At 39.8% G+C, this 15,577-nt stretch overlaps 1 protein-coding gene across 1 annotated transcript; it reads right to left on the bottom strand.

Annotated features, from left to right (window-relative positions):
* Window positions 1-8,708: 8,708 nt before the first annotated feature.
* Window positions 8,709-9,515, bottom strand: LOC121875096. Its single transcript, XM_042379441.1, has one exon. It carries the CDS (start codon window positions 9,513-9,515, stop codon window positions 8,709-8,711), a length of 807 nt encoding a protein of 268 aa, XP_042235375.1.
* Between the last annotated feature and the right edge of the window lie 6,062 nt (window positions 9,516-15,577).

Genomic DNA, 15,577 nt, shown 5'->3' with positions numbered 1-15,577 from the left:
TCACTACATATAACACCATCCATCATCACTATAGATCGGTATAGTAATTTCCGAGATTCTCGTGCGGACACACACACAAACAAACACATAGACATACTTCTTTGTTTTATATATATAGATTCACCCAAATAAATAACACCAAGCTATTCACCACATTATTCAACAAGTGATTCATGACTCTAGATTACTTGGATTGCGTCTCTCTCAAAGGTCGAACCAGGGTCAGCTGATAAAGTAAACACTGCTCGCTCACTACCAAACTTTCTCACGACCCAGAGAGAAGCAGTCCACTCCATTTCTCTATACAGGGAGGTTCACACTTCACTTAAGTGTTATCTCAAAGTGTTATTCACATCACTTCCCTGGAGAGAATTCATAATTTATTCTCTCAGATTATATCTGTGTATATACCTGCAATTAAATAAAAAAAAATGGCAAGAAGTGTTTACAGCAAGACCTGCCACTTCAGAGGGTCCCTCTGCGTTGTTCCCTCAGTTGACTGTATGATGATATCTCCTCTTGGGGACTTGAAGCTTGTTATATACAGTAGAGGTCTGATGGTTTCTAAAGGGTGTTTTCAACATACATGGTAAAGCTTGGACACTTGATCTTAATGTTGTGTAGCGTAGCCTTCCGGTTGATTATGTTGAATGCATTGGAAGCGTCAACCAGGAGTACTGCCTCACAATCACGCTGCTCAAATATCTTTCTCATGGCGTGAATGGCAGCTTCCCCTCCAGTGTGGTGGCCATCACATACTTGCAATTTCCCTGCAGCTGCCCTGACATCATCATTTACCACCTCCATTATGTATTTTGCAATGATCCGTCACAGCTCTTCTCCCACTCCTTTTGGCCAACATCTTGAACTTTTATCCAGGGGAATGAGGCGGCAGGCCGTCAGAGCATGTAGATGGTGGCAGCACGAGGTTGCTAGCTTTCTTGCAAGGGCGGCGATGGCATTGCAGTGTTCTCTTGCTACGGGGCCAAACTTGTTAGTGCTGAGGATGACTCTCCAACCGTTTGCATCCAGGCCTAAAGGGCCAGCCCCTCCCTGAGTTTTCAGTGCTTTTTTCCATACCATCCCTCCTGTTATTTTCTCGAACAGCATTAGGAGGAATATAGGCTCCCTGGAACCTGATGCAGTCCTCTTCACTTGCAGGAGGATGTTTTTTCTTCAGTTGCTTATTGGCAGAACACCACCGGCAAATTCCTGTGTGAGAGGTCTTACCGCCAAGGACACTTTTCCCTCACGCATCTTGTTACCAAATTTTCTTGCTACATCCACGGTGTTTTGCTTTCCGTCTCATGAATTTTAGACTCTCCTGCAAAGTTCTTGCCTTGCGTAAGAGATCATCAAGGGGCCCCTTTCTGCCACAGTGTCAATCTCCTATTCATTGCTGCCACATTTTCTTTGCACTTAGACCTTGCGTGTGTCCTCTGACAGAATAGATGGAGTAATATGGCCAATATTTGAAGAGCTAATGGGGATAGGGGGCTGTCGTGAGTGTAATTGTTTATGAGGCAAGTCATATCCTGGATCATTTCTTTGGTGGCCGCACACTTGGGTGGTTCAAAGAGGTTAGCTGGCGACCACCTGACTACTTCTGAGTACACTTGTTTGATCCACTTCTTCGCATCGTCCCCAGACATGCCTTTCCAATTTGTTGACTGTATGTCATTCACCTCATGAACAGTATTTTCTGATTGAGTGGGTTCACTACTATCGTCTGACATGTCATCATCAGGTGATGGATCTCTGCCGTAGAGATTTTGACAGCTAGTTCCTTTCCTACAACCCACACATCGTGTGTTACTTCTCACACAAATACAGGTTGTGCATTTCTGATTCCAACCTGAACACTGACAAGCACATTTTCCAACCATGAAGTCGCCTGGGAAGGAGAGAGCAGTGGGAGAGGTAGGTAGTTCTGGTTTGGGAGGGGAGGAGGAGAGGGTCAGTTTTGGTGTACTGGCCGACGATGCAAGGCGGAGCGGGGCGTGACGGGGCAGGGCAGACCGTAGCTGGGCACAGGTTGGGCAGGATCGTTACCACGTCCAATGTTGCACTGACCAACACCAGCGCCACCTGATATGCAGTTCCCGGCTCTCCAATAACTACAGTATCACAAATATCCACTCAGGAGGCCCACAAGTGGATGACACTGTGATCACTTGGCGCACTACAGGCTACACATTCACAAGTATTAATTCCGGAAGTTTGGGATGGTTGTCCCTCTTGAGACGCTGGGTTTTTGACGAAACCCCGGAGCTGTCCCTCAACAACACAACTGCTACTACTAATAATACTTTTTTTTCTTCAAAATTGGCCTTCAGCCTCTCTCAATAGCCACACCTTTGCCGCTATTTTATTGCCTTAAATTTAAATATCCTAATACAAACGTAGCTACCCTAGCTGTGTTGACTTAGTTCACCCTCAAATCTATGCGGCATTCAGTGACTTTTTCCTTATAGTCAATATCTGCAAGTGTTGTCGGCTTTGAGGCTGACCATCGCGTTCCCTTGAGGCAAAGCAATGCAGACCTAAGCAGAGAGAAGGACTGTCGACATATGAACCAGGCTGCAACGTGGCTTCTGGGCTAATGCTTATGCTCAGAAAACACCTCCTTCAGTGCGTCTTGCACGCACTTGGTCGCATCCCGCCAGAGATTGTGAACACCAGAGGAGTGAAGCTGGCCCTGATCTACATTCTGAATTCTCTCCGTTAGGCCATAATCTTGTCGTTCTCATTTCTCTTGTATGCAGCCTCTAGGGACAAGCTACGGTGAAATGCGGCCATTGGGTCGAATATTCTGACAGCAAAGACGGCTTGTTGTCCTCGCGTCCAAAATCCTCGTGCACTGTGTTGAGTTAGTTGTGCAGCAGATCTATGCGGTATTCAGTGATTGTTGCCTCATAGTCAATATCTGCGACCGCTGTCGGCTTTGGGGCCGATGATCTCCTACCCTGAGGCAGAGCAATGCACACCTAAGTAGAGAGAAGGGCAGTCGACATTTCAACCAGGCTCTAACGTAACTCCTGGGCTGCTGCTGCCTTTCAAATAACGTCTCCACGAGTCTGGCATATAAAAATCTTGCACTTGGTCCCATCCCAACAGAGACTGTGAACACCAGAGGAGTGAAGCTGTGCTGATCAACATTCAGAATTCTTTCCCCATATGCCCTGACCCTGTCATTCTCGTTCCTCCTGTGTGCAGCGTCGAGAGCTAGGATACGGTGATGTCACAATGTCATGAGTGTTCCCGCCTAAGGGTTCAAGACAATGAATGCCTTAGGGCTTGAACCAATAAGAAAACCTGTAAGACGTGACGTCATGAAGAGGCGGTGTCTCTCAGCTTTGTTTGTGGCTGACGCAGTTTGGAAAAGGTTAGTCAGGTTTTCGACAGAGTTAAGTGTGCCCACCGATTTCTAGCCACTGTTCACAGGCTTCATCTGTGATTGTGTCTCCAAATCCAGGAAATAGTTGGTCAATCAGCTCAGACCCATTAACAATAAACTGACTAAGGTTAGATACTGCCAAAGTTGTTTACATTTGATGCAGTAGCTCATCTTGTTCAGTATGTACAGTAAATGGTCAAACAGGAAAACTTCTAAATCACTTCCACCCTGATTACACTGAAACTCCTCCTATTGGTGGTCACCAGACTGTGAGTAATTTTGCGCACTGGTAGTTCCTGCCAGTCCGATAATGAACTTTCTTTTACCTCGAATATCCCTGGAAATGGATCCTGAACCATAAGATCAAGTTTTCTCACAGACACATTATAGATGGTGAAGACATCACTTAAGAACAGGTCTCTCTCTCTCTCTTTTGTTGTTTTTATTTTTGTTGAGAACTTCATGTAATTCATGTAAGTCCCCATCAAGGCTGTTGACCATATCTGAGTTGAGTTCCGGGTGTGCAGAAACCCCCGTGCCTCTACCTTCTCCTTGTGGTCTCCATTCTTCATTAACTGCTCCCATACCTTCTTGCATCTTGGCATGCTTGTTAGAACTACATCAGCCAATTGTAGCTGGTGCTGGGCGAACGTGACGTCACGATGCCGTGGTAACTGTGCGTCTTCAGGTTGATTTTAAAAACCCTGAAGAGGTCAGCCTTCCAAATTATTAGTTCTGTTGCTGTACATACGAGGGCCCTTACAGTTAAATCTGATTTATGTGCACAGCTCCAAAACGTAATTATTTCCCGACCAAGTTGGTCACTGAGTACACGCCGGAGTCCACTTTGGCGTCCAGTGTTAGCTGCCTCTCCATGAGCAGTGATCACTGTTAACTTCTTATTTTCAGGTCCTGGCAGTTTGAGAGCATCGTTCACTGCCTCCAGGCCGTTGGCCCCATTCTCTTCAGGGGTTAATGAGGTCATGAACTTTGTGTGGATTGAACTCTCACTCATTGTGAGTCTAGCAATAACAAACTTGTAATCAATCATCTGCTTATCAACACTGCCATCGATGTGTATACCAAACACAAGGCAGCTGTTGAATATATTACTCCTCAACATACTCTTCTCTGATTGAAATACTGCTATTGGCATCTGGCGAGAGAACACTGGATCTCTGTAATGCAGGTCATTTGGTGAAGTTACAAATTGAGTAAAAGATACAACAGATCCCTTATCATGCATTAACGCTACCAAATGATGGCCAAGAATATGCTGTAGGAGTTTCTAGAAAACATTCATTGTGGACATCCTTTGCTTTTAGAACCTTGAGCCATAGGTGATGGCTGTCCCCTTGTTCGCTGTGTAGTACAAATCCTGCTCCTTCCTCTGTAATATGTATTTTAGGAAAAAATTATCAACAATTTTTCTTGGCGTCTGTAATATACCCATGGCATAGTTTACAGACAATGTGTAGACTCTTTCTTAGTATATTTTGTTTTGTACTTGTACTATGCAGTAGTTTGTTAAACTATTTCCAGCACTGGCAATTTCGTACCAAGGAGGCTAAACTCAGTCTTACTCCACGATAAATATCAGTTGGGGGGGGGGGACTGGGACTGGGGCTGTGACTGTCATAGTGACTCTAGGTGTGGATGAATCGGTGATAATCCCTTTTCTTATAGGGTGCAGTGGTTGCTACTACTTTCAACTTCTGCTACACCCGGGCACAGGTCACTGATCCACATCGGGGCCTGGGGGGCGCAAATGTAATAATAATAATAATAATAATAATAATAATAATAATAATAATAATAATAATAATAATAAAGAACCATAAAGAATACAAAAATGTAAAAAATCAAAAGTGAGAAACAATATATGTATGCTGTGTTGTCAATGGTAAGAGAAACAATGAAAGACAACCTAAAGGGAATATGACTTTTCTACGTGTGTGCGTCGGGGCTGTGTCGAATCGGGTTGGTTGGAGTTTTTTTGAGATCACTACATATTACACCATCCATCATCACTACATATAACACCATCCATCATCATTACATATAACACCATCCATCATCACTACATATAACACCACCCGTCATCACTACATATAACATCAAGCATCATCACTACATTAACACCACCCATCATCACTACATATAACACCATCCATCATCATTACATATAAACACCATCCATCATCACTACATATAACACCACCCGTCATCACTACATATAACATCAAGCATCATCACTACATATAACACCATCCATCATCACTACATATAACACCATTCATCATCACTACATATAACACCATCCATCATCACTACATATAACACCATCCATCATCACTACATATATCACCATCCATCATCACTACATATAACACCATCCATCATTACTACATATAACACCATCCATCATCACTACATATAACACCATCCATCATCATTACATATAACACCATCCATCATCACTACATATAACACCATCCATCATCATTACATATAACACCATCCATCTACAGATCGGTAAAGTAATTTCCGAAATTCTCATGCGGACACACAAACAAACAAACACACAGACATGGCGTTCGCAACAAGGCAAACAGGATTCTTGGGTTCATATCTAGGTCTGTGAGTAACAGAACTGCTGACGTTATCTTGAAACTTTACCTAGCATTAGTGAGGCCACACATGGATTATGCGGTTCAGTTCTGGTGTCCTTATTATAGAATGGACATAGATTCTTTGGAGAGAGTACAAAGAAGAATGAAAAAAATGATCCATAATATTAGAAACCTTCCATATGAAGAAAGACTGAAAAGCTTAGGCTTACATTCATTAGAGAGGCGTAGAGTTAGGGGAGATATGATAGAGGTGTACAAGTGGGTAAGTGGGATTAACAAGGGTAAAATGGAAGATGTTCTGAAGCTCAGTAATAACGAAATAACTAGAACAAATGGCTTTAAATTAGATAAATTCCGATTCAGAAAGGATATAGGCAAGCACTGGTTTGGTAATAGAGTTGTGGATATGTGGAATAGGCTACCGAGTGCTATAGTAGGATCGGGGACGCTAGGGAGCTTCAAGACGAAGTTGGATAGGCACATGGAAGTGCTGGGATGGGTGTGAAAGGGATCTGCCCTGTATGGGCCAGTCGGCCTCCTGCAGTATCCCACTTTCTTATGTTCTTATGTTCTTATATATATATATATATATATATATATATATATATATATATATATATATATATATATATATATATATATATATATATATATATATATATATATATATATATATATATATATATATATATATATATATATATATATATATATATATATATATATATATATATATATATATATATATTTCATGTAGATCCACAATGAAAACGTGGATAAGATAAATCTTGATAAAATCAAACGGGAAAAGGGAAACAACGGAGCACCTTAGCTTACTAAATATTAATGTTGTTTTCAAGTATGACTCAACCATTGCCAATATGTTAATAAAAAATAGCCCAAGTTTGAATGTAAATGGAAGTGTTTATTGTATTCCATGAAGCAAATGTAATGGTAATTATGTAGGACAGACAGGAAAAACATTGCAGCTCAGAATCAGACAACATAAGTACAATATCAGAACAGCCTCTGAAAGCAGTGCCTTGTTCGTTCATGTTAGGAATAATAATCATCCCATTGCTTGGGAAAAAGCTTAGAAGTATTCAAATCATCTTGTGTCACAGAAAGACTCCAGGTTGAAGCTAGTTTGATTAAGGAATTAATATCAATAAACCTTAGTGATGGTCAGTTCAAAACTGATAATATGTTACAGAAATTTATTTATCAGTGGCCTAAGGTTAAAAATGCATTGAAAACCTTTGATCTAGATGTATGATAGTTATTTAATGGGTCCCGTATTTTTGACCTGACCTGACTAGTCACGTCACCCCCCTTCTCATAAGCTCCTCTACGTGTGTGTTGGTGTGAGGATTAGTGGATGACATCATTATGACCTTACCTCATGTTTTTAAGGTCACCCTGTATATTTAAGCCTCTCTCTGTCCATGTAATCCAGTTGCCTCTGAAGATGTCTTAAGAACATAAGAACATAAGAATGGAGGAAACTGCAGCGGGCCTATTGGCCCATACTGGGCAGTCCCGTTTACACCCAACCCCTCTTGCTCATATGAGCATGCAACCTATGTTTGAAGCAATTCAGCGTATTCGAGTTAATGATGATATTTGGTAACTTGTTCCATTCATCCACTACTCTGTTTCCAAACCAGTGTTTACCTATTTCACGCCTAAATCTAAATTTGTCTAATTTAAAACCATTGTTACGAGTTCGTTGTGGTTGGATAATTTGAGTACCTTTGTAATGTCCCCTTTGTTTAGCCCTGCCTTCCACTTATACACCTCTATCAGGTCGCCCCTCGCTCTACGTCTCTCAAGGGAGTGCAAATTAAGATGCTTTAACCTGTCTTTATACTCAAGGTTCCTAATGCCCGGGATTAGTCTTGTCATCCTCCTCTGAATTCTTTCCAAGGATTCTATATCCATTCTGTAATACGGTGACTAGAACTGAACTGCGTAATCCAGGTGTGGTCAGGTGCTCCGTTGTTTCCCTTTTCCCGTGTGATTTTATCAAGATTTATCTTATCCACGTTTTCATTGTGGACCTACATGATATATATATATATATATATATATATATATATATATATATCTTGATAATACACGGGAAAATGGAAACAATGGTGCTCCGTTGTTTCCATTTTCCCGCGTGATTTTATCAAGATTTATCTTATCCACGTTTTTATTGTGGATTTACATGAAATATATATATATATATATATATATATATATATATATATATATATATATATATATATATATATATATATATATATATATATATATATATATAGCCGAATTACCCGCGCCTTGCTGCGGTTCACACATTTTTTTTGTAAGAAAATGATGATTGATTTTAAATCATTGATATAATTTATGGAGAAAAATGATACATTTCAATATAACTCAATGTAAAATGTAATGCATGAAAAATTGGAAAACATTATTTTTTGTTATATATCAAATCAAAATTACATTATTAATTTTTATTCTTATTCTATTTCTTGTAAATCAATTTTTTCAAAATATCAAATCAAAACTTGATCATTTTATATTTGTGTAAAGCATTATTTTCAAATTAGCAATTCAAAGATTAATTATTTATTTTTTAACATAATAAATACATGAAAATAAATTTTCATACTTTGTCCTAATGAAGAACTTCAGGGTAAACAACATTTCTTGTCTTTCTTTGATTGGCTAAAATGTAGAGGTTTTTTGAAGTTCCAGTCCTTGAAACAGCCACATAAAACATGCCATGACTGAAACATGGGTTTGTCAGATCTATACCAATAGTTTTTGAAAGTTTGACCTTGACTCTTATTGATGCTCATGGCAAAGCATGGCCTCACTGGGAACTGCAGCCTCCTAAATGCAAAAGGCAACTCGCTATCACTTGGTATAAGTGGAATCCTCGGAATGAGAAGAGCTTGACCTTTGTAAGGGCCGAATATAATGGTTGCTTCAATCAAGTTCTCATGCAATCTTGTTACAACACATCTTGTTCCATTTATTGTTTGGGGTGGGTCCAATGATCTCAAAATCATGATCGGAGAACCAACTTTAACTTTCAGAAGATGGGGAGGCATTCCAGAAAGCTCAATTGAATTCAAGAACTCTGTAGGATACTGTACAGCTTCATCATCATTTGTTGTAGTGTCAATAGATTTGTACACATTTTCCTGCCCTGGAAATTCACTCATTAGCCATTTATTCAACTTGTTGACATTGGCATTTAATGGAGAAACAATCGCTCGCTCAGCAAGCCAGTCTGGATGTTTTCCATTCAAGCTCAAGTCTGGATACACTCTTGCCTTCAAATCCTCTAGTTTCTCAACACATTTGCCAAGTTCTTCAGGAACTAAAATTGTATCAGGTACTTCTACATAAGGGAGGTGTCCATCTCCAATTGTAAGAAGAAGGTTTGAAAAGTTTGCTGAATCTGAATCCCCAGTCATATGAGCCCTCATATTTGTTGTCAGCTTCTTCACAAATACGTGTCTCCAAAGGTAGGATTCCTTTAAACTTGCATCAACAATGTTTGCTCTTGTTCCATTTTCACAACAGGCAAAATTTGACGGAAGTCCCCTGATAGTAGAGTTTGAATACCACCCATTGTCTTCTTGACACCTGTGATGTCTTGTAAAGTTCCATCAATAGCTTCAAAAACAGTCTTATGAGCCATGGGGGCTTCATCAACAATTATTGCTTTTGTTTCCCGTATTACTTTGGCCATGTTAGAGTTTCGAGTAACTGAACATGTAGGCTCATCCATTCTGTATGTGTCCAGTGGTATGCAAAGTACGTCCTCCTTCCAACAATGTTGCTGCAATACCACTTGACGCAGTTGCCAGCACAATTTTTCCTTCTGACCTAATTTTTGCTAGAATTAAGTTTTGCAAATAAGTCTTACCTGTTCCTCCAGGTGCATCAAGAAACATAATGTTTTTATGATCTTCTCTTTCACCATTCACCATCTCCAAAAATGCTGTATAAGCACTCCTTTGATCCTCTGTCAATTTTTGATATTGTTCATCAACCTGAACTGCCAACTCCTCCTGATTGTAGTTGGTCTCACGTCTGTATTCACGACAAAGCTGCTCATTATCAACATGGGGTGCTCTTGGTAAGCCATATGTTGTCAAAACATGTCCTCCCATCATGAGAACTTTGTATTCCAAATGACACAAAACTTGATTGACAATTAAATCTGAGACTGGAGCATCTGGATCATTCATAGACCTGCGATGTTGCATTAAATAATCTTCTGACAATGTTTCTTTGAATATCTCCCAAAGCTCTGCTGGATTACTTGGCGAACATGTTATCAAAATTATGGCAAAGAGGCATCTCATGTTTGCAGGTGACTGAGAAATTCTTGCTTCTTGCATGGCAAGTCGTAAATGGTCATCATTCTCCAAAAGCCCCCTGGCAAGGCAAGCTTCTCTGAATGTTGTGCATAGAATGCCATCAACTATTTTTAGATCTTGGAATGAAGTTGGTCCTCTCACTTCGTTCAGGAGAAGTCTCAAAAAATAACACTCTCCAACTCTTGGGCTGATTGTGTACATCCTGCCAATGGCCGGAGCCTTCCAAACCGGGCCATTCTCATTAACTCCATCAATCAAAGTACCTCTCTTGCGACGATTCCATTTCTTTGTACTTTTAATCCAAATGTAATATTGTGGGAGTTCAGCATACTTCAATGTCTTTGCAAAGTCATCATCTTGGCAGAGCTGGAAAAAACGTGTCAAAGTTGTAGGAGGTGGAGGGCCAACAGCTCTCTCTAATGCATTTTCTTCACGAAAGAGCACTCTTTGTCCATTCTCAAGATGAATTGCCAAACCAACAACTGGTGGGAAATGCACATGTGTAGGATGCTCAAGAATCCGCCATGCTGCTTCTGATGATGACACATATCTCATGTTTTGGTATTGGCTGATTTCATCAATCACCTGTGGTTCTTGACTATTGACTTGTGCAGCATTTTGTAACTCAAAAACAGCTTGATCTGACCCCTTTGATATGTATTTGATGCAATACTTGATTGAATGAATTGATGAGCAGATTTCAACATTGATATGACAGTTGAATTGTCGCAACAAATATGTATTGTAAGGCACTACCCATTGATTGGTGATTTCTTGCTCAACTTGACGTCCATATTGTCTCATTTTGATCTTGCCAATGTGACCTCCATCTTCTGGCTTTCTCCTTCTATATTTTGGATAGGAGTCATTCCCTTGTTCAGTAGCTTGTAGGAAATCTTTGGGAAATTGTTTGGAACATTTTCTGTCGACCATACATGGGGAACCTTCATTTAGGGGACCACATGGGCCATGGATCATGTGTTTCATGACCAGATCATGTAGTTCTTTATCTTGCTCTTTTTTAGGGATTTCTGCAGAAATTGCCAAATCATATTCTTCGGCTTTGATTTTGTGCTCTGGAGCTATCCAGAAAAGAAAGTGCGCATGGGGTAAACCTCTCTTCTGGTAAGCAATGGTGTACAGCCATGCTTGTAAAGTACCAAATTTTCCCTTCTTCATATGTTCCATAAACTTTTTCACTTTTAATCTGAAGACTCTCGCAACAATATCTGGTCGATCATGACTCTCTTGTCCGGGAGCCAAATTGTCAACAATTTCGGGCCAACGTGGATTACATGTCATAGTGATAAAGTAATCTGCTCTTCCGTAGTGTCTCACAAAGGCCATCGCATCTGACCTTTTTTCATGAAGGTATCGAGGACCACCAGTATAGGTCGCTGGAAGCACAATGCGACGACCAACTTGATTTGGATCTCCATCTGCAGCAAGCAGACTATCACGTAAATCTGAGTAATTTTCAGCACGGAGACTTTGCTGTTCTCTTCTCAAAAACTTCAATCTTTCAGTTTCTATTTTGCAGTATGCATCCACCAAGAATTGCCGGAAGAGTCGCCTTCCAAGCAAGAGGTAGTTCCCTTCTCTGCACATAATATGGAAAGAGTAAAACTGCAACTGTGTGACTTTCCGACCATTTCTCCCTTGCAAATATATGTGGTAGCCGTCTGTTCCATATGGAAAAAACAATGGATACATCAAAGGATCATAGGATCGATGTAGCTCTGAAATTCTCCTCAATCCACCTTGTTTCAACTGAAGAACAATATCTCTATTTTCTGTAGGCTCATTTGACATTAAAATTGCAACTTCAGCCCCTGTTGGTGCATTAAAACGCCGAGCATGTTCTCCCTGGGCACGCTTATTTTACCAAATTACAATTTTCTTGTCATTTATGTTTACTTGCCGTACTTGCTCTAGCGCGGTCTTTAGCTCCCTCACATAATGATTATTTTCATTTAACCAGGCTGTAATTTTCTCCAATATATCAGCATTCAAGTTTTGATGCTCTCCTCTTGCTCTCAGTTGATCTTCCAAAGTGTCCAAAAAGTAAACTTGAATGTATCTTGCTCTTCTATCCTCAGGAGGCATCAGTGACCCAAGTTGATGGTAAATTTGACCTTGGATTCTTACAGATGGATTCCAACCTTGGACAGATGCATCTTTGTGACCAAAGCTGGTCATGGCAAACAGAGAGTTGTACTCCCTGAGTCTTGACAAAAAGTGTTTGCTGAATTGACTTTCCCCAGTGAACAGTTCTTCAAATAACTGAGGCAGAGGTGGAAATTGATCCAGTGTAACCTTTCCATTTCCACAGTACATTCCTATTGATTCTCCAGTAAATTTCTTAGCGCCACACTGACAAAGTTTGGTCATTTCTCCAATTGCAGCCTTGTTACATGGGTCATTTTTGTCATACAGTAATGCAGAACGTTTAGCATTTTGAATCTCACGTTGTCTTAAATTTTGATACCTGTTTCTATCAGCAATCAAACGCTGTTGTCTCTCTTCTTCAGACTCATTTCTTCTTGCAGTCATATGGCGAAATCTATCTTGCTCCTGTCTTTCTTGATGCTCACCCAAGGTTTCATTTTGCCGAGACTCTGTTTGCCTCTGTCTTTGCCTAGAAAGTCGTTCTTCCCTTGCATCACAGCTTTCAGATTGACGACGAAGCCTCATCCTTTGTGCATGTGGAGTATTTGCATAACTGGACTTTCTTTTCCGTGGCATAATGGATGTCTGAAAAAAAAAAAATAAATGAAAATGTTAAAAAAGTAGAGGCATTAACTAATAATTTTTCTTGCCATAATTCTAGTGATGTTTTGTCATAGATAAAATGTCTAAATTTGCCAAATTTTTTTATAAAAGAGAGGTAATTTTTGTTGTTGTTGTACGTTTAATTAATAGAAAACCCCGTGATAATAGAGGTTCCAATACTCAAGTTATGGGCTTCCAAAATTTTCAATATAGGGGGGTTTAGCCCCCATTAGGGTGTCTTAATATTATTGAAATTTGCTGATATTTTGTGAATAAGCATCATTTCTGGTCATTTACCTATGGTTTAAATTTCATTTTAATCGAAGGGAAAATTTTTTTCAGTGGGGGGTTTGTGCCCCCCGGCGACCCCCTTTGATCAAAATGAAATATTCTTATCCAAGTACCCTGGGTAATGTAGTTTCAGAATATATATGGTTATGGGGGTCTATCTCCAAAACCCTAGCAGGAGTTCGTGAACAAACAGACAGACAGAGGCTACAACTTTATATATATATATATATATATATATATATATATATATATATATATATATATATATATATATATATATATATATATATATATATATATATATATATATATATATAAAATAAAAAGTAATTGTCCAAGTAATGAGCCTTGGGGTACTACTCTAGTTACGTTACCCCAATCGGATTTATTACCGTTAATCTTTGTTCAGTTTCCTTTTCTGTAACCACGCCTTAATCCATTTTAGAATATCTCCTCCAGTTCCATGAGCCTCCACTTTTCGTATAAGTTTTTCGTGGGGAACTCTGTCGAGGTATCGAGGTATGCCACCTCATAATCGTGTCCATCATCCACTGCTTCGAAAACAATTGAAAAGAATGATAACAAATTTGTCAGACATAAACGCCCACTTGTGAAGGCATGTTGAGAATCATTAATCAACTTGTGCTTTTTCAGGTAATTGTGAATAGTTTCAAAATATTGCTTCCAGCAATTTGTCTACAGTTGATGTTAAACCGATTGGACAGTAGTTAGAGGAAAGTGATCTATCATCTTTCTTGAAAATCGGTATCACATTAGCTATTCTCCAGGATTCTGGTACTACACCCGTTTTTAATGAGATGTTAAACATATTTGATAAGGACATACTAAGCTCTTCCTTACATTCCATTAATATTCTTGCAAATATCTCATCAGGATCTGGTGACTTATTAGGCTTTAGTTTGTCTATTTGTTTATTAACATCGTTACTATTCACTACTATCTCTCTTAACCTATTTTCTTCACTATATCTGTATATAGTCGGTGCCTCGGGTATCAATTTAAATTCTCTGGTGAAAACTGCTCATTTCTCCGTCGTTATCAGCTAGCTCGCCGGTATCTGACTGTATTGGTCTAATCTTGTCTCGTGTTTTAGTTTGATACATTTAAAAGAATCCTTTGGTGTTTGACTTCGCCTTGCTACCTTCAGTTCATTATTCCTCTTTGCTTTTCTTATCACGGTCTTAACCCTACTGGCCAATACCTTATAATAATCTCGGAGGTAATCTTCACCATAATTTATTCTCCTACCTGTCGCCTTCCTTGCTCAATAATATTATTTAAATAATTATGTATCCAATTGGGGGTCGTCGTTAATTATATTTGATTAAGTTAAAATAATAATGTGTGATTTGACTGGAGAGGTGTTTAATAACTCCCTTCCATGCATGCAACTGAATCTCAAAATACTGTAGCGCTAGGAGTGTGTGTGTGTGTGTGTCTGCTCTGGGCAGCCGAAACTGCACAATCGTTTTTCATCAAAGTTGGTGGAAAATTCGCAAAAAATTCGTACAGTGGAACAAACCTGGTTCCATATCGACGGTTTCTTTAGGAAGCCATTACATAACCATTTTATTTACGCTGGAAACGATGCAAGTGAATGACTTGGCGCACCCAGCCCACGATTGCAGTTATCATATGAGGGGGTGCTGGTGGTAGAGTGGTACCTCTCTTGCCTTCGCAAGCGAGATGTCACGGGTTCGATTCCCGTGCCGGTGGAAGTTATTTGGACGTACTTCCTAGCCCCCATTAGTCCCTGTTCACCTAGCAGTAAAGTAGGTACCTGGTGTAAATCGAAAGTTGCGAATTCGTATTCAGGGACAAGTTGTTGGAGATTCCAATAACTTGATGACATAAACCATTGACTCTTCAGGCTTCTACGCCCTTGACTCTTCAGGCTTCTACGCCCTTAACTCATGAGACATAAAAGCAAGCATGAACTTAGCATGCTTCCCTGTTGGGCACTGTAAACGCTTCTGCCCTTCACCTTGCACAAGGCTGTAGGGGAGTGCCCAATAAATAATAAAAAAAAAAAAGTTATCGTATGGCTCTCCCCCACTTTTTTTCTTAGCCTACTTTTT

Source organism: Homarus americanus, unplaced genomic scaffold (assembly GCF_018991925.1).
Source record: "Homarus americanus isolate GMGI-L3 unplaced genomic scaffold, GMGI_Hamer_2.0 scaffold36970, whole genome shotgun sequence".
Classification (NCBI taxonomy): Eukaryota; Metazoa; Arthropoda; class Malacostraca; order Decapoda; family Nephropidae; genus Homarus; species Homarus americanus.
Note: the sequence above shows the minus strand (reverse complement) of the source record. Positions and strands in the feature narration are given on the sequence as shown.

Coding starts and splice junctions, on each gene's coding strand:
- LOC121875096 (XM_042379441.1), bottom strand. CDS start 9,515: ATGAGGGCTCATATGACTGGGGATTCAGATTCAGCAAACTTTTCAAAC.